Source organism: Octopus sinensis, linkage group LG3, assembly GCF_006345805.1.
Source record: "Octopus sinensis linkage group LG3, ASM634580v1, whole genome shotgun sequence".
In the NCBI taxonomy this organism is placed as follows: Eukaryota; Metazoa; Mollusca; class Cephalopoda; order Octopoda; family Octopodidae; genus Octopus; species Octopus sinensis.
Window position 1 is genome coordinate 51,483,409 of NC_042999.1, and position 24,700 is coordinate 51,508,108.

A 24,700-nucleotide genomic window follows, 5' to 3' on the forward strand; every position below is an offset into this window, starting at 1 on the left:
CCACATTCAACCCTGCTTCCCTATTTGGAACATGTACTATAATCCTTTGACTGATTCAACTACAAGAACTAGATTGTTGATAAACAGGAGATCCTGGTCTTGAACTATATTGATATAGCCTAGACAATTAGAATAGACAGAGACATTAAATTCTTTGAGCTCCTCTATGCTGATGACCTTTTTCTTATAGCTGAATGTGTAGTAGAATTAGAAATGAAATTCCAGGTAGGGAAGCAAAACCTGAAATCAAAGGGCCTTTGCCTTAGCAAAGACTGAAGTTCTAGTTAGCAAGAAAACAGACAAACCACTAATCCCTTCAAGAAAATGGCCCTGGTCAATATGTAGTAAAGGTTTTGGTAGAAATTCCGTACAGTGTTCCTTGTGTAAACTGTGGACATGTAAGAGGTGTAGTAGAATAACATACGATTAACAGAACATAATAAGAATGCACCAGACAAAAATTTTCTTGAATGCCTAGGAGGATCCTTAATGGTAGCTGATAGTTTCCTAGGTGACCTAATTAGCAGTGCGGAGGATACACTGAAAGCAGTGTAGCTAGAGTAATAATTAACTGGGGTAGTTCAGAGAGCTATGAATACAGAAGACATGCAAAGGCAAGACAGAAATGAAGTTTAGCCAGCTCTACTATGTATGCAATGCCAGTGTGCATGTTTGGCAAAGTGCTAAAGTGTTGAGAGAAAAATAAGCATGAGAAGAATTAGGTGTAGTGTGCATGAGAGAAGACATTACTGGTATGGCCATGTGGTGCATATGGGTAAGGATAGTTGTATAATGAAGTGCTAATTGCAAAATGTGGATAGAATCTGTAGAAGAGGGACACCTAGAAAGACAGGAGAGGAAATAGTGACGACTGACCTGGATGTTGTCTGTCATGGAGGAGATGTCAAAGAAACCAAGATGATTAGTGATTTCTTTTTGGTGTGCTTCAGAAAGCCTGTCCATCATAATCATCATCATCATCATTGTTTAACATCTGCTTTTCATGCTGGCATGGGTTGGACGGTTTGATTGAGGACTGGTGAGCCAGAGGCTGCACCAGGCTCAATCTGGTCTGGCAAAGTTTCTACAGCTGGTTGCCTTTCCTAACGCCAACCACCCTGAGAGTGTAGTGGGTGCTTTTACGTGCCACCAGCACAAGGGCCAGTCAGGTGGTACTGACATTGGCCATGCTTGAATGGTGCTTTTTATGTTCCACCGGCACAGGAACCTGTCAGGTAGTACTGGCAACGATCACACTTGAATGGTGCTTTTTACGTGCCACTGACTCAGGTGGTACTGTCATTGGCCATGACAACGACTTCATTTGCTTCAACAGGTCTTTGCAAGTGCAGTTTATTGCCCAATGTCTGAAGGGTACTCTTAAATAGGCTGGTTATGCTGCACTAGCATAGGCCACAGTTACAGTCTCACTTGGCTTGCTGGGTCTTCTCAAGCACAGCATACCTCCAAAGGTCTCAGTCACTTGTCATTGCCTCAGTGAGGCCCAACATTTGAAGGTTGTGCTTCACCACCTCATCCCTACCTCTTCCACAGGTTCCCTCTACTGCTAGGGTGTGACACTTTTTCACACAACTGTTCTCATCCATATGCAACACATGGCCATACCAGTGCAGTCATCTCTCTTGCACACCACATCCGATGCTTCTTAAATCTGACTTTTCTCTCAGGGTGCTTACACTCTGTCGTGTGTGATCACTGACATTACACATCCAACAGAGCATATTGGCTTCATTCCTTGCAAGCTTACGCCTGTCCTCAGCAGTCATGGCCCACATTTCACTGCCATGTAGCATGGCTGTTTGCACACGTGTCATACAGTCTACCTTTTACTCTAAGTGAAGGGCCCTTTGTCACCATCTCAGTAAAAATGAAGCCTTAAAAAGTATATAGTTTGTATCTCTTCTCCCTGCACCCAGTCTGTTCCTGATGTATCTCTTCCCCAAACTCCTCTACCCAACACTCAGCCCTCCATCAGCCTTCTGAATATGGCTCTATTCACTCAACTGGTGTAATTATATGAGAGCGGAACTGAACACAATTTATTTCCCACTTTTTCGTCTTTTCACTTACCCCACTGGAACAACTTTCTTTGCCTTCTTACAATTTTTTCTGTTGGATGTCTGTTTCACCTCCATTCTTCCTCTGAACACCCTTTCATTCTGCCATTGGCAGACCCCACTATCTATGTTTGTCTCCCACTATTTTCACTTATGTGTACCTCTGACCTCATCCCTGGCATTGTACATCTTGTGCATACCACCCCTACTCCACCTTATTTTTGCTACCCCTATTACCTCCCAACTCCTTAAACCTCCTTAAACTGATATTCACCATTGACCACACCCACCTCCACTTGGGTTCATGATTTATTTCATCACCTCTGTCCAGCTGCCTCTCTCTTGCCACAATCTCATGATCTTACCTGTCCATTCCTCTGGACCACTTCTCTTACATTTACCTGCCTAACTTGAGGCCATTTTGTCTCCTTTTCCACATGCTGCAGCCATATATCTCCTCTATTGCAAGACACCTGTTTCTGTCATACTTTAATCTCTCATCACATGGCATAATGCCACCTCCCTCAATATTACATCACCCTCAGTTGAGAGGAATCTTGTCTTGCAAGATAGTGAAATCACTTGTGCCAGGGCTACATAAAAAGCACCTGGTACACTCTAAAGTGGTTGGCATTAGAGAGGGCACCCAGCTGTAGAACACCTGTCAAACCAGACATTGGAGCTTGGCACAATTCTCTGGCTTGGTAGCACTTGTCAAACAATCCAACCCATGCCAGCATGAAAAACAGACTTTAAACAATGATGATGATGAGCTCATTGCTAATTCTCCTGTATGATTTGCCTGATTCTCGCAAATCCTTTCTTTTTCTCCCAATTTTTAAGTACCCAGACTATAGAGAGTGGTTCCTTGTTAAAGGCTCTAAGTTAGTAGGCCATTATTCTTCTGTTAGGCACAATGTCCCCTGTTCTTTGATAGTTACACAGTTAGGAAGAAGGCATCAATGGTTCCTATTGAACTCAAACCAAAGCTGCATCACCTCTAGACTGATTCCATCCCTGATTAGCCTTCTCTCTCTTCATCTCTGCTAACTCCATGGCTTGCTCCGTTAGTATGTTGCTTCTGTAGTTACTTCTTACTAAAGCATCTCCTTTACCTTTGTAGTAGTTTAGTGGTGTTGCTGCTTTGCCAGTCATTGACTGTAATCTTCCCCTGTACTAATCAAGTAACTAAGTGTAGAACCAACATTTTCTACATGGTAGGATATTTTCATTGTTTTATCAGAAAATCCAGATGATCTTTCTCTGCCATAGAGTCCTTAACAGCCCTTTCTTTCATATAATGGATGGTCCCTCTCTTGAGTCTACATCTGGTAAACCTCTTTCTCCCATACATTCATCACATTATTTCCATGTCTTTATCTTTCCAGTGTCAGTGAGTGCCTTTATTATTCAGCAGTCACATTTTTTTTTTACCACACATCCTGATATCACAAAATTTTTGATTTCCCACTTTATTGTCAGGTAAACTTCTCTTTAGATACCTGAAACTGTTTCAAATACTTGAATCTCTTCAGATGTGTTGCTTATCATTCTGTACTCTATTTTAACATGATGTGGCCTCTCTCTAACCCTTCATGTCTCCCCTGTACCCTATTCTACTGCCATATGGTCTGTCTCTAACCCTTCATGTTTCCACTGTACTCTATTCTGCCACCTTGTGGTCTGTCTCTAACCTTTTGTGTCTCTTGTACTCTATTCTACCTCTGTGTAGTGCATCTTATCCTTTATGTCTCTCCTGTACTCTCGTCCACCTCTATGTGGTCTCTCCTTAACCCTTCATGTTACCACTGTACTCTATTTCATCCCATGCAGTTTGTCTCTAAACTTTTGTATCTCCTTTGCGCTCTATTTCACCTTCATTTAGTCTGTTTCTTACCCTTCATGTCTCCCCTATACTCTAACCTTTCATGCCTCCATTATGAGGGGGGCTGTTGAAAAGTTCCTGGCTTTGGGTAAAAGAAAATACAGGAGGATCAGGTAATTATATTCCCCCCTCAAATTCACACACTTATTGCAGTGGTCCTCCAACTTTTTCTAATCCCTGTAAAAAAACTCGGAAGGTTGGGCCTCCAACTTGGCTTTTCGTAATACCCTTAAAGCCAGGAACTTTTCAACACCCCCTTGTATACTCTATTCTGCTGCCATATGGTTTGTCCCAAACCCTTCATGTCACCAGTGTCCTCTTTTAGTTTCATGTGATCTGTCTCTAACACTCCATGTCTTCACTGTACTCTATTCTGCCACCATGTGTTCTGTCTCTAACACTCCGTCTTCACTGTACTCTACTCTTCCATGATGTGTTCTATCTCTATTACTCCATGTCTTCACTGTACTCTATTCTGCCACCATGTGTTCTGTCTCTAACACTCCATGTCTTCACTGCACTCTATTCTGCCACCATGTGTTCTGTCTCTAACACTCCATGTCTTCACTGTACTCTATTCTGCCACCATATGTTCTGTCTCTAACACTCCATGTCTTCACTGTACTCTATTCTGCCACCATGTGTTCTATCTCTAACTGTTCACATCTCCCTTTCACTCCAGTCCAGCTCCATGTGGTCTGTTTCTAACCTTTAGTGTCTGGCCCCTACTCTGTTCTACTTCTGTGTGATCTGTCTCTGATCCTTCATGTTTCCTCTGTACTCTATTCTGTCTGCATGTAGCCTGCCTCAGCCTTTCATGTCCTCACTGTACTCTATTCCCTTTCCATGTGGCCTGTCTCTTACCCTTCATGTCTCCTCTGTATTCTATTGCACCCCACCCCCTACATTATTTGTCTCTTGATGTAGATTCTAAGTTTCTCTGGAGTCTTACATGTTTTTTTATTCTTCTTGTTTTGATAAAAGTACCAGTAACATGTTTGGGTCACTTCATCATCATCATCATCATCATCATTTAGCGTCCGTTTTCCATGCTAGCATGGGTTGGACGGTTCAACTGGGGGTCTGTGAAGCTGGAAGGCTGCATCAGGCCCAGTCAGATCTAGCAGTGTTACTACAGCTGGATGCCCTTCCTAACGCCAACCACTCTGTGAGTGTAGTGGGTGCTTTTTACATGCCTTCAATTAATTATATTCCCTTATTTAACCCCACTTTGATTTCTGCCTCTCAATTTCCCTTTGTTGGTTACTGCAGGGAGTTGGGGAAGGAGCATTAAATTTTTTGCTTTATGGTCTAGTTTATAATCTGTTTCTAATTTGTCAACTGTAATAATTATAATATGTATGAAACTTGAAGATTGTACTGTAAGAAATAATAATAGCCAAACCCTCCTATTATGTAGCCTGTGAAAATAAAGTGTTTGTATTCATCACAATTAACAATTGACATATATTCAATGACAGCATGTATCACAGAAGTACTCTATGTAATAATGTTGACATAATTATCTTGGCACAACTGTCAGTTATTTCATAGAATTGTGGTTCCAGATTGCTGAGCACAACATAGTAAAGATTGTTGTTTGCAGTCCTCTATCCTAGAGTTTTCAACATGCGACACGCAGGCATTAAACTGTTGCTGCACCTTATCTCTTTCTTGCCAGAACTAATCTTAAAGTACAGCAGTTCTGCTAACGACATATATTGCTCTTTTACTCTTTTTACTCTTTTACTATTTTACTTGTTTTCGTCATTTGACTGGCCATGCTGGAGCACTGCCTTTAGTTGAGCTAATCGACCCAAGACTTATTCTTTGTAAGCCGAGTACTTATTCTATTGGCCTCTTTTGCCAAACCACTAGGTTACGGGGATGTAAACACACCAGCATCAGTTGTGAAGTGATGTTCGGGGGGGACAAACACAGACACACAAACATATACACACACATACATATATATATACATATATACGACAGGCTTCTTTCAGTTTCTGTCTACCAAATCCACTCACAAGGCTTTGGTCGGCCCGAGGCTATAGTGGAAGACACTTGCCCAAGGTGCCACACAGTGGGAGTGAACCCGGTGCCATGTGGTTGTTAAGCAAGCTACTTACCACACAGCCATCCCTACGCCTATTGTCAACCTTTTTCTCTTTATTCTTTATCATATTTTGGTATTTCACTTATTGTTGTTTTTCATGTCTGTTTATCTGTTTGTCCTCCCTTTCTCTCTTCTCTCTTTCTCTCAGTATATAAATGTATGTGTGTTTGTGTGTGTGCATGTGTGCCTTCAGTATGTTTTATCCATTGTGGCTAAAACCAAACTTAGCATCACACATCAATGTGTGCATGATGTACCATCACTACACTCACCCCAGTTTCTATATCATCAAGGTAACAGAAGCTATTTGCTTTTGTCTTGTAAATTATCTGAACGGTTCTTGAACTTTATTTCCTGTTAGCTACTCCTTATTATATATATATATCACGTGATCACCAGACCATCAGATGTTGTTACACATCGCTGGTCACAATGCGTTTGCATTGTTTTAGCCATCGAATGACGCCACCCCGCTGGCTAAGTGAGCAGGCCAACAGAAGAAAGAGTAGGAGAAAGTGTGGTGAAAGAGTACAGCAGGGATCACCCCCCCCCTGCCGGAGCCTCATGGAGCTTTTTAGGTGTTATTGCTCAATAAACACTCACAACGCCCGGTCTGGGAATCAAAACCGCGATCCTACGACCGCGAGTGCACTGCCCTAACCACTGGGCCATTGTGCCTCCACATTATATATATATATATATATGTCTATTATTTCTGAAGTCCTGCTACTATGTTAACTACTCTTTATCATAAGAGTTATTCAACCATGAAACAGCTATACCTCTTGTGTCTTCTACTATCACTTCAAATATGGCAGCATATGCATGTCTCTCTTTTAAATTGATTAAAGAATTAGATCTGACACTCTCTATTGTAATAGTTTCATCAATTTCAAATTTATTGATCACCTACTTAAAATACAGCAGGTAGAGCATACAATTTCGACATTCTAACAAAGAGTTGTTAATGTGGTGAGAAGTTTTAAGTAATGGATTTGGAGGTTTTCAAGTATTTCCTAACAACTCTGAATCCTGGCCTTAACAAACTAGAGTTTTGGTTCCTTTATATTGGGCCTAACATAATATATCAACTATAAGGTTGTACAACTTTTAATAATGCTTTAAATCATAAGAATCTTATGTGAAACTACCATCTGTCTGTCTGTCTGTCTCTGGCAAAAGACCTGTTCTAATCCCTTCTCATACTTTTACTTCTCATCTGTGGCCCCATCAGCTCTGGCTGGCTCCCGTGTCAGTGGCACGTAAAAGCACCATCCGTTCGTGTCCGTTGCTAGCCTTGCCTGGCCCCTGTGCTAGTGACACGTAAAAGCACCATCCGTTCGTGGCCGTTTGCCAGCTCTGTCTGGCCCCCGTGTCGGTGGCACGTAAAAGCACCATCCGTTCGTGTCCGTTGCCAGCCTCGCCTGGCCTCTGTGCCGGTGACACGTAAAAGCACCATCCGTTCGTGGCCGTTTGCCAGCTCTGTCTGGCCCCCGTGTCGGTGGCACATAAAAGCACCATCCGTTCGTGTCTGTTGCCAGCCTTGCCTGGCCCCCGTGCCGGTGACACGTAAAAGCACCATCCATTTGTGGCCGTTTGCCAGCTCTGTCTGGCACCTGTGCGGGTGGCACGTAAAAAGCACCCACTACACTCACGGAGTGGTTGGCGTTAGGAAGGGCATCCAGCCGTAGAAACACTGCCAGATCTGACTGGGCCTGACGAAGCCTTCCAGCTTCACAGACCCCAGTTGAACCGTCCAACCCATGCTAGCATGGAAAGCGGACGCTAAATGATGATGATGATGATGATCTTGTAGCATAAAGCTGCCCTCTTAGGGTTTGTAGTCTTGAAAGTTGCTTGGCACAACTATGGTGACACCTAGAAAGCATCCAGTACACACTGAAGTGGTTGGTATTAGGGAAGGCATCAAGCCAATAGAAACCATGCCAAAGCAGACACCAGAGCGCAATGCATTCCTTGAGCATCCATGCTAAATGATGATGATATATTTACAAACACATATATGTACACATGCATGTATGGGGTATTATATGTGATGTGTGTTCTTGGCCCCCTCCAACTTATAGTCCTACAAGCCATCACAGTGGGGTTTTGAGACTGGCTGTCCATAGGGACTCCTATTTACTGATGTCTTTGTTCTCATAGCTGGTTCCATATGGAAATTAGAGAAGAAATTGCAGGAATGGAAACTAAACCTGGAATTGAGCAGCCTTAAGATAAACCTAGAAAAGAAGAAGGTTTTAGTAAGTAGGAAAGCGGACAGGGTCTTGGTACCATCAAAGAAATGACCTTGCTTGATATGCAGAAAAGGAGTTCGTATACATTCCATACATTGTACTTGATGTAAGCTGTGGATACAAAAGAGACGTAATGGAATCACTGACAGACTCTGAAAATTCAGGCTTCAGATGTGGTAGATGTACTGAAGCAGTTCATACTAGCACACCAGAAAATAAGTTTCTTAAATCTCCAGACAACTCACTAGAAAAGATGATAGCTTTTATTACTTGGGAGATGTAATTAGCAAGGGAGGTGGTTTGTCTTAAAGTAACCAGAGTAAGAATGGGTTGGAAAAAGTTGAGGAAGCTTTGTTGCCAGCAGAGATATCACTGCTGGCAACAAAGATATTTTTGCACAGAAAATATGAGTAGATCATGACCTCGTAAATGATAGGTGTCCAAAGGTCATTTCATGTATTTCAAAAAGACATACCTTTCCTAGGTACAAAAGTATGTATATAGATCATCATCATCATCATCATCATTTAACGTCTGTTGTCCATGCTAGCATGGGTTGGATGGTTTGACTAGGCTGGCATGCTAGAAGACTGCACCAGAATCCAGTCTGATTTGGCATGGTTTTCTATGGCTGGATGCTCTTCCTAATGCCAATTACTCTGAGAATGTAATGGGTACTTTTACGTGTCAACGGCATGGGTGCCATTCACATGACACCAAGGTGCTTTTATGTGCCAATTTGTGTAACACCGGTATCTGCCGTGACTGCGATTTTGCTTGGCTTGATGGGTCTTCTCATGCATGACATAATGCCAAAGGTCTCGGTCATTGCCTCTGTGAGGCCTAACACTTGAAAGGCGCTGAGCCACTTTGTATCCGTAAGGAACTCAGCCACTTTTCTTCCATGGAGCCCAACCCAATGCTCGATAGGAACTCAATCACTTTGCCTCTGTGAGGCCCAATGCTTGAAAGGTGTTCTTTATGTGCCTCAATGGGTCCTCTCAAGCACAGCACATCACCAAGGGTCCTTGTCACTAGTCATTGCCTCCGTGAGGCTCAAAGTTCGAAGATCATGCTGAATCATCTTGTCCCATGTCTTCCTGGCTCTACCTCTATCACAGATTCTCCCCACAGTTAGAGATCGGCACTTCTTTACACAGCTGTCCTCATCCATATGCATCACATGACCATACCAGTGCAGTCTCCTCTTTTGTTCACCACATCTGATGCCTCTTATGCCTAACTTTTCTCTCAAGATGCTTATGCTCTGTTGAACATGCACACTGGCATTGCAAATCCAACAAAGCATATTGGCTTCATTTCTTTCAGGCCTACACATGTCTGCAGCTGTCATAGCCCATGTTTCACTACCAAGTAGCACAGCTGTTCAGACAGAGGCATCAAACAATCTGCCTTTCACTCTGAGAGAGAGGCCCTTTGTTGCTATCAGTGGTAGGAGCTCTCTGAACTTTGCCCAACCTAATCTTATTCTCACTGCTACACTCTTGGAGCATCCACCACCACTATTAATTTGGTCACCTAGATAACAGAAGCTATCTACTACCTCTAGCTTACCCCTCTGGCAGTTGATGGAGTTTATTTTCTGCACATTTTCAGCGTTTATTGTACTTATGCATCTTCCACATACAAAAGCTAGTTTCCCTGTTAACCTTCCTCTGATATTGCTGCACCTTTTGTGTCCAAAAGGTGCAGCAATATCCGGTGCATCTTATGGAGTTTCTACCTACACCATTTCTACTGATTAAGCAGGGCCATCTACTTGAAGGGATTTGTGATTTGCCTACCTTCCTTCTTACTAAGACTTCTGTTTTTGCTAAGTTAACTCTAGGGTCCTTTGATTCTTGACCTTGCTTCCATACTTGGAACTTCTCTCGTTCAGGTAGTGATTAAGCTATAAGAGTAAGGTCATCAGTATAGAAGAGCTCCCAGGGGCAGCCTGTCTTGATTTCCTCTGTTATTGCCTGGAGGACTATGATGAATAAGAGGGGGCTGAGCACCGATCCTTGGTGAACACTACTTGTATCCTGAAATCTTCTCAGTACTCATTGCCAACCCTCACCTTACTGGTAGCATCCCTGTACATAGTTTGTACAGCTCTCACCAATCACTTGTCTATGCCTGGATAAGGGATCAAGGGACCCTGTCAAAGGCTTTCTCCAAGTCAACAAAGGCCAAGTACAGAGGTTTATCTTTGGCTAGGTATTTCTCCTGCAGTTGTCTTACCAGAAATATAGAATCAGTAGTGCTCCTCCCTAGCACAAAACCAAACTGCATCTCATCTAGACTAAATCTCTCCCTAATTAGTTGGGCTGTGACTCTCGCCGTAACTTTCATCATCTAATCCAACAATTGATACTTTTGTAATTATTTCTATGTAAGGCATCGCCTTTACCTTTGTAGCATTTGACTATGGTGCTGCTACATCAGTCATTGGGTATAACTCCTTTGTGAACCACCTGATTTACACTGTGGGTAACTAGACCATAGCTCACACTGCCAGATATTTTAAGCATGTCAGCAGTAATTCCTGATGGGCTGGAGGCTTTTCCCGTTTTCATATCCTTAATTGCTTTATCTACCGTAGTTGGATAGTTGGTCCCTCAATTGTTCAGTAGTCTTTCATAATAGCATTTCCAAAGTCTCTTTCTTTGGAGAGTCATTACATGCAAGTGCACCATCATCGATATGGCTACAGTCTGAGTTTGTATGATTGTGTTTAGAAGAACATATTCATCAATGAAATTCCAACTTAGTCTGACTTTCACATTTTATTATTTACAATTTTTACAATTTTACGATATTGAAATAAACTAGTACTTTCATGCATTATGCAGTTATCAGGTTTATGTAGTGACAGTTGTGTTCCATAATTGACAACCGGAGTGAAATGGTTAGATTTGTCCTTTAAGTGCCATCTGATGGGCTGAATCTTATGAAATATAATACACATGCACACACATATTTATAAACATACATGCATATACATAAATATATATATTATTTATTTAAAGGACAAAATACATATCTTTAATTGCTACTAATAGTTTCATATATCTCAAACATATTCATCAGGAACAAATACCATAACGAACTAAAAAAAAAATTTGTATAAGAGAAGAAATGCAAAAAAACTGAGAAGGCAGCATATAGAAAATGTGGAAGGTTAAAGGTCCTTGTCACTAGTCATTGCCTCTGTGAGGCTCAAAGTTCGAAGATCATGCTGAATCACCTTGTCCCATGTCTTCACTATGCCAGTCACATAGCCTCCTTCCGACGTAAAGACAAAAGCAAAGCTTCTAAGTTGGCTAGCTATGTATGGCGTTTGAAAGATAATGAAATACCACATGTGATTAAGCGAAAAATAATTGAGAAATCCATACCTTATGTTAATGGAATGAATAAATGTAGGCTTTGTTTAGCTGAAAGCCCAGAGATCTTGTTCTGATCTAAGATTCCTAACTCTCTACTGAACTCTAGGTCAGAATTTTTCAGTAGTTGCAAGCATATGTACAAATATATTTTGAAGAATTGGAGTACTTGGCTGCAGAAGTGTTGGAATTGGCAGGTAATGCTGCCAGGGACAACAAGAAGTCTCTTGCAGTTGGCTATTCGCAACGACGAGGAATTAAATAAACTCCTGTCTGGAGTGACCATTGCCCAGGGAGGTGTCTTGCCCAACATCCAGGCCGTCCTTCTACCAAAGAAGACACAGAAGGCTGCCAAGTAAAAAAAAAAAGAAATGGAGAAAAAGAAACGAGTCGTGGCACCAATCTTGCTGTTAAAGATATCTTTCCAGCCTTATAATTTAAGGTCCAAGGAGGATAACTCTTTTCCCTTTTTTGCTTTTTACATTTTAGTTTTTGTGTTTCTGTTTTTTTTAACCTACTGCATTGTCAATACGCTGCCTGTTTTCATGTTTCTTATTCAATTTTTTAGTTAATTATATGTGGTTTGTGCCTGATGAGTATGTTTGAGATATTTATCAACATATGAAACTATTAGTAGCACTTAAAGACATGTATTGTGACCTTTAAATAAATAGTATGTGTCTCAAACCAGATGAAGTACTTTTTTTGTTGAATTTTCTATCCTGGAACAGTACATTATATATGTATATATGTAATGTGGAGAATGAATGAGAGGAGGAGAGCCTGCCAAATGTTGACCCCGTAGAGGTATCAGCTACCTCAATCAACAGCACCCTGGTAGATAAAGTAATTAAGGATATGAAGTCAGGAAAAGCTCCTGGCCCATCAGGAATCACTGCTGAGATGCTTAAAATATCTGGTGGTGTGGGATATGGTCTAATCACCCATATTGTAAACCAGGTAGTTCATGAGGGAGTCACCCGATGACTGGTGTAGCAGCACCATGATGCTTTAGATAGAAATAACTACAGAGGTATCAAACTACTGGATCAGGTGATGATGGTCACAGAGAGGGTGATGGCCCAACTAATTAGGGAGAGAGTCTGCTTAGATGAAATGCAGTTCAGTTTTGTGTCAGATAGAAGCACCACTGATGCAATATTCCTGGTAAGGCAACTGCAGGAGGTATACCTGGCCAAAGATAAACCTCCATACTTGGTTTTTGTTGATTTAAGTCAGCCGGATTGCTGACTTGCAAGTGTCCTAGGGGTGGAGTGAAACACTTTTGAATTGCTCATTTAGTATTTCACTTATCTTCATTGGGTTTCCTGTGAGGGAACCATCTTTTTCGAGGAGTCGCCCTACCCTACCTTGGACTGCACTGAGGTTGTTTCTTTGGCAGACTTGTGGAAGGCTCTGGAGTTAGATTTTGTATTGTCGACATAAAAGCACCATTTGAGTGTGGTCATTGTCAGTGCCGCCTGACAGGCTCCCATGCCAGTGGCACATAAAAAGCATCATTCAAGTGTGGTCGAGGCCAGTACTGCCTGATTGGCCCCCGTGCCTGTGGCACGTAAAAAGCACCCACTACACTCTTGGAGTGGTTGGCGTTAGGAAGGACATCCAGCTGTAGAAACTTTGCCAGATCAGCTTGGAGCCTAGTGCAGCCTTCTGGCTTGCCAGCCCTCAGTCAAAATGTCCAACCCATGCCAGCTTGGAGAGCGGACGTTAAACGATGCTGATCCCTCTACATGGCTTGTACAGCTCTCACTAACCGCTCATCTATTCATAGTTCTGCATTGACCACCAGATAAGGGATCGGGGACCCTGTCAAAGGCTTTCTCCATGTCAACAAAGGCCAAGTACAGAGGTTTATCTTAGGCTAGGTATTTCTCCTGCAATTCATTTCTAAGCAAGAAGTATACCTATGGCCCCGACTCCATCAGTGTTCTCTACCCAGAAAATCTTATGCATATGTTCTTTGCCTGTGAGGAAGCTAGCAGAACTTTCTCTCCACCTTACTTCTTGGATGCAGCACAAATCTACACGTCTCCATTCAAGCATGTCAACAATCTCACCAGACCTACCTTTCAATGTGCCAACTCTGAGGGTGTGGGAGGTGTGGGTCCATGAGACCCTGGGATAGGGTACAGCAGCATCGTGTACCTGAAAAGAGAGCTTGCATTTGGCAGAACTTATAAACATACAAGAGCCTTCAACCTGCATACGTTACACCATCATTTTATGCACTAAAGAAGCACTACATTGCATAGGAGATAAACCCTAAGTAGGGATGGATGAGCATTAAACCATTGGAGGGGTTCAAGGGAAAGACATCCAATACAGGTCAGCGGATTAAGATTTCCAGTACAGGTGGTGGGGGTGGCAAGGGCGGGCACACAGCAAAACAGAAAACACTCTGGTTGCCGAAGTGAAAGAATAGTAATAATAATAATGAACCATCCGAACGTGGCTGTAGCCAGCGCCGCCCTGACTGGCCTCTGTGCCGGTGGCATGTAAAAAGCACCATCCGATCGTGGCCGTTGCCAGCTCCGTCTGGTCTCCGTGGTGGTGGCACGTAAAAAGCACCATCCGATTGTGGCCGTTTGCCAGCCTTGTCTGGCATTGAAGATGAAACTGTATTTACTCAGATAGATACTGAAATGAAATAATAAAGTGATTATAATTTGCGTTGTAAAAGAGGTTTTAGATGTGTGCTAGGTTGGAAAACAAATTTGCTTCTGGCACGGGGGCCAGTCAGGCGGTACTAGATTCGAGCAAGGTAGTTGCCAGTACCGCCTGACTGGCCCCCATGCTGGTGGCACATAGAAAGCACCCACTACACTCTTAGAGTGGTTGGCATTAGGAAGGGCATCCAGCTGTAGAAATTCTGTCAGATCAAGATTGGAGCCTGGTGCAGCCATCTGGTTTGCCAGTCCTCAGTCAAAATCGTCTAACCTATGCCAGCATGGAAAGCGGATGTTAAACGATGATGATGATGCACATCTTCTGATTTCTACTCTGTGTGACATGAGAGAGAAAGAGTGTGTGTATATGTGCACACACACACGCATGCACACACACACACACATTTATATTAACCAGAGGTGCACAAAACAGCATAAAGGTGACTGTTTTGAAGGTGGGGTAGAAAATGTTGAGAATTTCTCTGTTTGTATAACCTTGTTTGAGAAATGGAGAGAAGAAAGATTGAGCAAAGAAATGGGTTTCCACAAATGGGAAGAATTTTGAGAAGGATTTTGTCTCAAGATTGTTTCTGCAGTGAAAGGGTTTCCCATGTCTAAGTGTTCATGAGCACATTAAATATGATTGCCACACATGCACACACAAACTGTAAAGGTATTAAGAAGGTAGAAATGATGACAAAACAGATATAGGCGCAGGAGTGGCTGTGTGGTAAGTAGCTTGCTAACCAACCACATGGTTCTGGGTTCAGTCCCACTGCGTGGCATCTTGGGCAAGTGTCTTCTGCTATAGCCCCGGGCCGACCAGTGCCTTGTGAGTGGATTTGGTAGATGGAAACTGAAAGAAGCCTGTCGTATATATGTGTATGTGTGTTTGTCCCCCTAGCATTACTTGACAACCGATGCTGGTGTGTTTACGTCCCCGTTACTTAGTGGTTTGGCAAAAGAGACCGATAGAATAAGTACTGGGCTTACAAAGAATAAGTCCCGGGGTCGATTTGGTCAACTAAAGGCGGTGCTCCAGCATGGCCGCAGTCAAATGACTGAAACAATTAAAAGTAAAAAGTAAAGTATTGTAGCACAGCACAGTCCTCTGGTTCATCAGTTCTTGTTGAATCATCCAACCCATGGTAGCATGTTAAATGATGATAATGAATGATGTGTGGATGTAGTAAATGTGTTTGTATGTAGCATGTATATTCAAATCTAATTTTATGCGGATTGATATATATGTTTCATCATCATCGTCATTTAGCATCCGCTTTCCATGCTAGCATGGGTTGGACGGTTCAACTGGGGTTTGGGAAGCTAGAAGGCTGCACCAGGCCTAGTCTGATCTGGCAATGTTTCTACGGCTGGATGCCCTTCCTAACGCCAACCACTCCGTGAGTGTAGTGGGTGCTTTTTACGTGTCACCAGCACAGGTGCCAGACGGGGCTGGCAAACGGCCACGGTCGGATGGTGCTTTTTACCTGCCACCGGCACGGGGGTCAGGCGAGGCCGTTATTTCTTAATTAACAGATATTGTATGCTTTTACATGACTAGAATAGCTGTTCCCTACTGAAATTTCTGTAGTTATTTACTGTTTCATCAAAATATTTAAATGGTTTCCTTTCCATTGCAGATATTGATGGCGATCCATCAAACAATCCAACAACCAGAACCTTATTTCTAACACGTTCCAAGACCAACTTCAAAAGTAAGCTCATTTTGTTTTTCTTCTTTTGTTTGTGTCTATGATGTATGTCTTTATTGGTTTGTGGTATCCAGGCAAATATTTTATTATTGTTGACTGTCAGAAACCTGTTTTCAGCAAATTTGTAGAGTGTGAGATGACGTTAATGAGTCACACAGGAGAGTATGAGGTCTCCAGTGGATCTGGCTTCACAAATAGTTGACTGATGGGGAAGGAGAAATACAGGAAGGAGACAAATATTCAGTACAGTGGAGATGGTTGTTTATAATCATGTCGAAGATGTTGGAAGTGATAGTTAGGATTAGGGTTATCAAAGAGGTTGCTCTTGTTGGCATTGGTTGATGAGTGTTCAAAGACATTGATCTCTTATTATAAAAGGCAGATTTTATCTGCCTCCCTTTGGGAGTTATAGAAATCTACAATATAGCATTTCTTCAATTACAATTTACCTAGCATTTTTAAGAGTAGAATGCATCGTGTCATGCCATGTCCAGTTTTTAAAATTTAAACTCCAATTAAGCAAAATTTACAGAAAACTCACATTCTGGTGTGTGTGTCAAATGCTTTTCTTAGTCTGGTTTACACCACACGCAAACGCACACACACAGTGTGCAATGAATAAAATGAAAGTAAATAGCGACAGAGTGATTTGAGGATGACTAAACTGAAAGTATTTAAACCACTACTCAAAAAATAAAAAAACACAGCAAACAGAAACAAATAAATACATAACCAATTACTCCTCACACAATTTCTTCAATTAGAATTTACCTAAGATTTTTCAGAGTACTTCAGTGGGTGATGCCATAAAAAATTTTTTCAATTTTACCACCAATTAAGACAAAATTCGAGAAAACTCAATATTTTAACATATCACTCCACTCCTCCGAAGCATTGATGTACATGTGTGCGTGCGTGAGTGTGTGTGTGTCATTCCTCACACACACGCATACACATACATATACAACTACACACAACTACATACACATACAACTACATACAAACACGTGTGTGTTTGTTATTAGTAAAAAAGGCGCCAAAACTCAACTCACTTATCATTCCAACACATTTGCAAAGACACACGGACGGACAGAAAAGGTAAATTGGTTTTTATTTTACTCTGTATATATTTTATTATATAATATTATATATAGATATATGTATATATAATTGCAGTATGAACCAGTGTTTATGTATAAACAGACGACACTTATATATAGTTACCAAGCCGCCCGAATTTACCTATTCATATTTAAATGAGAATATCAGAGCAATCTCTTTAGTACATTCGTGAAAACACGTATTATACTTCGTAAACACTTCAACTACAGTTTTGTACAAAAATCGAAGTGTAATTTTAATTCCGTGAATTATGGGAGATTTTTTTTCCGAAATTTGTTCCTATTGTGTTTTCAAAATTTGTAATTCTGACAAAAAATGGATACGAATTTCATTATATCAAGCAGCGAGTCAGAATTCGAAGGATTTTCTACTGAAGACCTTCATAAATCTAACTCTATGACTGAAAAAAAAAAGCATCTTTATATAAGAGTGAAGTTGTGTGTCTGTCTCCTACGATTTAGATTCCTAACTACTCCCACATTTTGCGGTGCAGTTTAACCAAAAGCGGGTATCTTATAGTCGTGATTCATATCGAGCCCTTCTGGGTATTAGCGTGCGTCTACGATGAGTCTACGATTTAAAATAAATTTACCATCATATTTTTCCATTTTAATGCATTTTTTTCGCTTTTATATAAGGGAAGTAACTCTCTAAAAATATCTACGATGTGTCAACGATTTAAAAAAAAATTACCTTAATTTTTTTTCAATTTTTAATGCATTTTTTTGCTATTTTTTGGCTATAACTCTCTAAAAATGCTTATATAGTTATTTCCCTTACAACCCGAGCAACGCCGGGTGATATTGCTAGTATATATATAAACAGCAAAATGTCTGTGTGTGTGTGTCCTTTATACAAATCCACAATTTTTCAGTTAGAGGGCTCGCACTTTCTATGGTCATTCAAATCTGTCCAAGGGTGGTCGTGCACATCTTTACTTTTCCCAGTCGCCCCGCAAGGCCGTTAAAAGATCAATAGAAGTGCTTTTTTGTGAATTTTCTATCCAAAACCCAATCAAAATGCCTGAAACTTGATACACCAATTGAATGCCTGCTAGCTGTATGTGATTGGTTGGAGATTTGGATAGTACTCGCGTGTATGTGCGCACGCACGCAGCTGTATATGCATGCACTAGCACTATGACCCGGCGTTGCCGAGTCATAGTGCTAGTTGATATATATTTTTGAAGAGAAAGAGATCAAAGATTTTCACAAGGATAGGAGTTAGGTCTGGGTTGTGTTGTTTGAAATTAGTGGTTAGGACTGGAATGGGAAAGAATAGTTTTGCATGACAGGTGGCAAATGTGGAGACCTTCTTTGTGGAATACTGTTTATGTAACTATATTTGAAAGGTGGAGGGAATGAGGACTTTGTAACGTTGATGGAAATCCCTTTTGGAAAGCATCAAAAAGATTGCCTACAGTTTTGGAAATGAGTGAGATTACAAGCTCTGCTATGCAAGGAAGCATTTTTGTGCTGTGAGTGATGTCTTCTGCAGGAGTTTGTGATGGGTCAAAGCTATCCAGTATGTGAACAATTTTCTGTAAGCATTGTAGGGTTGTATTATTTTCTCTGAATAACTGCAGTATTGCAGCTCTGACTGAAAGATTTAGGGTTGTGAATGAAGTGGGGGGTATGACTAAGGTGATTTCAGCCTATCTCCTCGCTGTTTCTGATGGCTAGCATGGAACCAGCAGAATTTTGGCCGGTTAGCTGACTTGAAGAACCAAATATCTCTGGCAGTGGAGTTAGGTTATATAGTATGGGAATATTTGGTGGGTAGCATGTGGGTGACTTGATTGATATAAATGCAAATAAGGATTTGGGAGGGATTGGGTTTGGAGGTGAGAAAAAGACTGTTTGCGTATTGGTCTAGCATATTCTTTTATTCTTTTACTTGTTTCAGTCATTTGACTGCGGCCATGCTGGAGCACTGCCTTTAGTCGAGCAAATCAACCCTGGGACTTATTCTTTGTAAGCCCAGTACTTATTCTATCGGTCTCTTTTGCCGAACCGCTAAGTGACGGGGGACGTAAACACACCAGCATCGGTTGTCAAGCAATGCTAGGGGGGACAAACACAGACATACAAACACATACACACACACACATATATATATATATATACATATATATGACAGGCTTCTTTCAGTTTCCGTCTACCAAATCCACTCACAAGGCATTGGTCGGCCCGGGGCTATAGCAGAAGACACTTGCCCAAGATGCCACACAGTGGGACTGAACCCGGAACAGTGGTTGGTTAGCAAGCTACTTACCACACGGCCGAGGATTTTAACTTTCACAACATATTTCTGTTGTAGTCCCACATGTTAACCTTCGCAGCACTTCACTATTTCAATTTGAAATAAATTCAAACCTTTGTTCATAGAAACCCTGTTTTTTTCTGGCAGTAAACAGTTTTGATGATGCTGAACAGAAGATAGTCTTTATCATGCTTTAGAGGAAAACAGATCAGGGATTATATATAAGGGAATTATTTTGTCATACAAAATCACACCATACTACTTGATTGAGAAGACACTATTCAGATCCTTTTAGCTTCTGTTTAATGGTGTCCAGCTACAAAAAAAAAAAAAAGCTTTGATAAATTCACCTCCTTTGGCTCTCACCATTACAACTAATCATGAGCCCCTTAGTAGCTACTTGACCTGTTACAAATAGTGGCCAAATTCCATTTAAATTGGGTTTGTGGCATACTAGAAGATTGAATGTAAGAAAACCATATTCAAATGATCTAAACATCAGAATAGCTAAAGTTTGAAAGACCAGATGCTCAGAACACTAAATTTTGAAATATTTTAGAGGAAAATATAAAGGTGGGTTTTAAAGATAACATTTCTTTACAATTTTAAAATGGAGTTTGTTTGAAAGAGTTATTGTAATATGTGTACATGTCTTTTTGATAGACTCTGTCAAAATAACTATATTAGAAGAAAAATGGTAGTTTTTAAAATAGTTTATTTGAGAATTTTAACATATTTACTCTTTTTATAGTGATACGTCAATATCTTAGGAAAAATTAGTGGGAAAATGGTCTTAAAACCATTTATTTGCAGTTTTAAAATGGATTTTGAGAAACCTCTAACATTTCTTTGTTTTTATTATGCTGTGTGAGAATATCAAAAACATGAAAGATATGGTGATCATATTTATTTACATAATAATAATAATAATAATATAATTCCTTTCTACTATAGGCACAAGACCTGGAATTTGTGGGGAGGGGGATAGTCGATTACATTGACCCCAGTACTTGACTGGTTTTTAATTTATCGACCCTAAAAGGATGAAAAGCAAAGTTGACTTCAGTGGAATTTGGACTCAGAACGTAGGGGCAGACATAATACCAAGCATTTTGCCCAGCATGCTAACAATTCTGCCAGCTCATTGCCTTAATAATAATAATAATAATAATAATAATATCAAATTTTTGCCACAAGAGCAACTTGGGGGAAGGGATTTCAGCTTTTGTTTGTCTTCGATATCATATTCTTGCCATACAATTTTGTTGTTTGTAAGTTGATTAAATCAACCCCAGTGTGTAGCTGGTACTTCTTTTATCAACTCCGAAAAGATGAAAGGCAAAGTCGACTTTAGTGGATTTTGAACTCAGAATGTAGGGGGCACACAAAATACTGTTAAGCATTTCACCAAGTATGCTAATGGTTGTACCTGCTCACCACCTAAATAATAATAATAATAATAATAATAATAGAAATGTATTATATGTGGTGAGGTATAATATTGAAATTTGTGAAAACTTAATTATTGAATACTTTGCTCTTTAAATTCTTTTGTTCTTTAATATTTTGCTTTTCTATTTATTTTCCTTCTTTACTTAGAAACAAACAACATAGTTTGTACAATGGTGACATTTGCTTGACACCATCATGAGCATGTGAAAAGATTATCAAGTTGAATTTTAATATGCTTGTGTTCTTTGCTTATCTCCCTTTACCTTCACTCTTTCACTTGATAAAAGCAACAAATTCAGTCTTTCAGTTGTTTGAATTGTTAACATTTGTTCATCATCATCATCATCATCTAGAGAAAAGAAGAAAGCTTTTCAATAAATGAGAGAATTTAAAAATAAACAGATGAATTCAGTAAATAAACTATTTCAGCTTTTGTTTGTCTTTGATATCATATTCTTGCCATACAAATTTGTTGTTTGTAAGTAGATGGGTACACCCTACCTTGTTTGCATTTGTTGCTTTCAAGTAGCTTATAAAAGTAAATGTTTTTATAACCATCCCTTTAAAACCATAAATGAATGTGTTTTAAGATATTTTTTTTGCTCATAGTTTTCCCCTAATGTTATCATCATCATCATTTTAACGTCTTTTATTTGGTGCTTGTGTTGGCCAAACGGAATTTGTTGAGCCAGATTTTCTATGACTGGATGCCCTTTTTGTTTTCAGCCCTTACCTGTTTGAAAGTGGGGTTATATTTCTACATGGGTGGGTATGTTTCCATGGCTGGTTGAAAATGATTGATACTGTTTGTACAATAGTGACACTTGATCTTTACATCATATGATGGTTGTAGACAAGCAGACACACCCATACATATATAAATTGTTTCTTTCAACTTTTATCTACCTAATCCACTCACAAGACTTTGGTTGGTCCAAGGCTATAATAGAAAGCACTTGCCCAAAGCGCCATACTATGGAATTGAACCTGAAGCAATGTAGTTGGGAAGCAAACTTCTCTTAAGCACACAGCCATGCCAGGACCTATATTTGAAGAAAGAAAAGATTAGTGACCCAAAGCATTTGGTCTCTCAAGCTTTTGGTATTCTATTTTTAGGTAATTTGATTTCAACCCTTCCAAGTTTGACTTTCTTGTTTGGTGTTCGGCACCCATTCAAACCACATTTTCCTGATAATGTACTTTTGTCTGATAATGTAGTTTTTTTTAATCTCAATCTGCAGACATTACTATATTTTCACCCTACCATGTCCTCTGCATCCCTCTTTCAGCTGAGATATTCTAGTCTTGCAGACCCCTGTGTTGGTATCACATGAAAGTGCCCATGCTGGTGACACATAAAAAGCTGCTAGTTCACTCTGTAAAGGGGTTGGTGTTAGGAAGGGCATCCAGCCATAGAAACCATGTCAGAATAGACAAATGAAGCCCTGGCAGCTCTCCAGTCTTGGCAGCTCTCCTGTCAAACTGTTTAACTCATGCCAGCATGGAGAACGGACGTTAAATGATGATGATGATGATGTGCCCATTAGAGCAGATATCATTGCCTCAGTAATTATATTTTCTATTTACAGATAATAAAATTCGCCGAAGAAGCCAGTACGATCTTCATCACCATGTAACTATATATGTTTTCTACATTGATCTAACAATAGTCAGTTTGTAGTACATTAGCTGGAGGTAATAGTGTGCACTAACATCGCCTTTAAACTTATTTATTTCTCTATAATTAAAACTAATTACTAGCCAAACTTGTTTTGTTATTTCACTCATAATAGTTCTTCATTGCAATTTTAACTTTTTAAATTTTGATCCAGAGTTTCCTTTGTTCTGGTTCTGAAAGAAAAATAAATTTAGAATTGTTTGAAAGGAGTCATCCATACTTAAAGGGTTAACATTTTTGATACCCACCTGCCTGGGATGACTCGTGATAACTTCCTGTTTTAATGAGATCTGAATTAAAAGCTTCCATCAAATAAAGACAGTGTTATTTTTAGTAAATTTTTCATTATTTTAAAAATTTATTTATACAAAAGGTAGTCTATAGAAATATGGTAATGTGGGTTTGACAGAATTAATTTTAAACTAGGATTCAAAATCTTTGAGAATTTGTCTAAACATTAAAAGGTTAAACTGAAATTAGTTTTTTGTGTTTCACATATCTTTTTTCTGTGTCATTTGGTTTCATTATAATATTTAATGTGGTGTATCCTTGTAATATGCTGGGGGCCTGACTCACACTCCCTCCCTCTCTCTTTCTATTAAGTCTGCCTCCCCAAAAGAAATTATTAAACATCTACAGCCAATCATACATAACTTTCCTCTAAATGTATTTCTGACACTCAAGGTATTATTTACATTTTATAAATATCTGATTATCAACTGCCCCCACCAATAGCAAATCTACTCACTTCTCTATCTATCTGCCCACTGTCCTGTCTACAATATATACAGGGGAAGAATTCACAAAAGAAAACAAACAAAAGATGAAGACAGGTGGTGTAGACAACAAACAGATGTATTAGTTTAACGCTCGGGAAGTGAAAAACGTTTCGAGCCTAATTTCAAACAGTTGGAGTCAGTCTCTTGTGAGTTAAAGTAGGCTTCTTACAAAAACCTCTCTTGTTATTGGGCTCAGTTAACGGAATGGAGAGATGCAGGAAGTCCAAAATGGCTGTCTGTAATATATATATGTACTGACATTCCATCGGTTACAATGATGAGGGTTCCAGTCGATCCAATTAACAGAACAGCCTGTTTGTGAAATTAATGTACAAGTAGCTGAGTATTCCACAGACACATGTACCTATTTCTTTACTACCCACAAGGGGCTAAACACAGAGAGGACAAACAAGGACAGACAAACGGATTAATTTGATTACATCGACCCCAGTGCGTAACTGGTACTTAATTTATTGACCCCGAAAGGATGAAAAGCAAAGTCGACCTTGGCGGAATTTGAACTCAGAACGTAACGGCAGACGAAATACTGCTAAGCATTTCGCCTGGCGTGCTAATGATTCTGCCAGCTCGCTGCACATGTACCCTTAATGTAATTCTCAGGGAAATACAGTGTGACAAGGCCAATGCTTTGAAATATAGGTACTACTCATTTTTGCCAGCTGAGTGGAACATGAAAGAAAGTGTCTTGCTCAAGGACACATCACTGGGACTTGAACTCATGATCTTATGACCATGAACTGAATTCCATAACCACCAAGACATGTATAAATATATTACAAAATGTAAAGCAATCAATTGTAAAAGTGTCAAGCAAAACCTGGTCACTGTTCTGCTTCTTTATGTTGTGCATTCCTACCAACTTTATCTTTGGTTGTTCACTCTTCTGGGCCAATATTAAAAAAAAACACAAAAAACAAAAAACAAAAAGCCAGTCAAGTACGAATGGTGAATGTATTGACTACAAATCAGGAAGAGGAGCTCTTGAAACTGCTCTCGGTTATCTTATATTGGCATTTTAAAAATTGACTCTGGTGTCAAACTGTCAGTAATGTGAAGATAAGGGTCCTAAGACATAGCAACTGTTGATCTTATAATCTCGTGTAGCCCTGTGCCCTATAGAGGCCACACCAGTGTCATCTCATCACACTCTTGTCAGTACACAATAAGTGCAGAACCCTGATGTCAGCAGATGCTTGAATAACAAAACAAAAAAAACCCCGTTTCCTCTAATGATGTTTGTATTAATTAAAAATCAATA

The 24,700-nt window shown here is 40.1% G+C and overlaps 1 protein-coding gene across 1 annotated transcript in view; it reads left to right on the forward strand.

Annotated features, from left to right (window-relative positions):
- The window catches only part of LOC115209703 (cyclin-Y-like), a 39,744-nt gene that overhangs the window by 2,940 nt on the left and 12,104 nt on the right, over positions 1 to 24,700 (forward strand). The window contains exons 2-3 of the mRNA XM_029778191.2: positions 16,057 to 16,131; positions 22,554 to 22,597. Of these exons, the coding sequence (XP_029634051.1) occupies positions 16,057 to 16,131; positions 22,554 to 22,597 (119 nt within the window). The remainder of the gene's footprint in view (positions 1 to 16,056; positions 16,132 to 22,553; positions 22,598 to 24,700) is intronic.